Source organism: Bombina bombina, chromosome 6 (genome assembly GCF_027579735.1).
Source record: "Bombina bombina isolate aBomBom1 chromosome 6, aBomBom1.pri, whole genome shotgun sequence".
NCBI classification, from domain to species: domain Eukaryota; kingdom Metazoa; phylum Chordata; class Amphibia; order Anura; family Bombinatoridae; genus Bombina; species Bombina bombina.
The window spans coordinates 788,646,007-788,647,365 of NC_069504.1; the positions used below are offsets into that span (position 1 = coordinate 788,646,007).

General features: G+C 35.1%; 1 protein-coding gene across 1 annotated transcript; it reads right to left on the minus strand.

The window, feature by feature from the left end:
* Positions 1 to 261: 261 nt before the first annotated feature.
* Positions 262 to 1,149, minus strand: LOC128664624 (olfactory receptor 1G1-like). The gene has a single exon (XM_053719438.1). The coding sequence runs from the start codon at positions 1,147 to 1,149 to the stop codon at positions 262 to 264; it is 888 nt and encodes a 295-aa protein (XP_053575413.1).
* Positions 1,150 to 1,359: the final 210 nt, after the last annotated feature.

A 1,359-nucleotide genomic window follows, 5' to 3' on the forward strand; every position in this document is an offset into this window, starting at 1 on the left:
CTGATTGTGTGCCGCCAATCATGTGCAAGAGGGGGCTGTCAATTCCAATATGCCACCTAAAGTGTTGCGGATAGGTTAAGTAGCAGTGGTTCAGGCTTGCTCTGAGCGAGACTGAAACACTGGGGCTCCAAAGCAACTATCGCTACTTGTTAAATGGAGCCCATAGTTGGACGTTTATCTATTTAGTACCTCTATAAGTTGTTAATCAGCAACAGTGGTCCATGGTAGATTTAAAAGAATATAACAGTTACAGTCTGATTATTATCTACTAGGAATCCATATTGTCTTCTTTATAGCAATCTTTATATCTTTATTCCTTAGACTGTATATTAGGGGGTTTATTGTTGGTGTCACTGCTAAATAAAGCACTGCAAATATTTGGTCAATGTCTTCTGAGTTTTCTGAAAGTGGGCTCATGTACATGCAGAGAAGGGTTCCATAGAACATGAAAAGGACACTAAGGTGGGCTGTGCAGGTGGAGAAAGCTTTTTGTCTATTTCCTGCGGAATGCATTGTTAAAATGTTGGCTACTATTTTGGAATAGGACACTATGATGAGCAGAAAGGGACAAAGACCCATGATCAAGGTCTCTATGTATATCATTGTTTGCATTTTTTTAATGCCCCCACAAGATATCTTAGTCAGGACTTTAATATCACAGAAAAGATAGTTAATATGTTTTGAGCCACAGAAAGATAAATAAGATGTAAATATTGTAACAAAAAGGGAATTGCCATAGCCACATATCCAGCTACCTGCAACAAGTAGGACACAGTTAACCTTCTTCATAACTAGCATGTAATATAATGGTTTACATATAGCAACAAAACGATCATAGGCCATAGCAGTCAACAGTAGAATTTCTTTGAGAAGCAGAGCTGTAAAAAAGTACAACTGGACAAAACAACCAATGAACGAAATCCTCATATTTCCAGTAATAAAAATATTAATCAATTTTGGAATAGTGACTGAGATGTATGAGAGATCCACAAATGATAGATTACTTAGGAAGAAATACATTGGTGTCTGTAGCTGTCGGTCCATATTTATTACAACAATCAACAAAGTGTTCCACAAAAGACAAATTGAGTAAAACAAGGAGAATAAAAGACACAGAAGAGATTTATCTTTAATAAATGTAAAAGCCATAATGTAGAAATCTGTACCATATGTATGGTTGTCCATCTGACTGAAGTGTTAGAAAAAAATGGTATGCTTATAACCATAGGATATCATGACATAACAGTAAGTTTTGTTAAAAAGTGTTCTGTCCTGCAAAAAAAAAAAGAGTACAGTATTAGAGTTTGTTTATATGCAGGAATGAAGTTACAATGCATAAAATATTATATTTATTATAAG

Bases quoted from the DNA above. Each gene is read 5' to 3' on its own strand.
- LOC128664624 (XM_053719438.1), bottom strand. From the start codon at position 1,149: ATGGCTTTTACATTTATTAAAGATAAATCTCTTCTGTGTCTTTTATTC.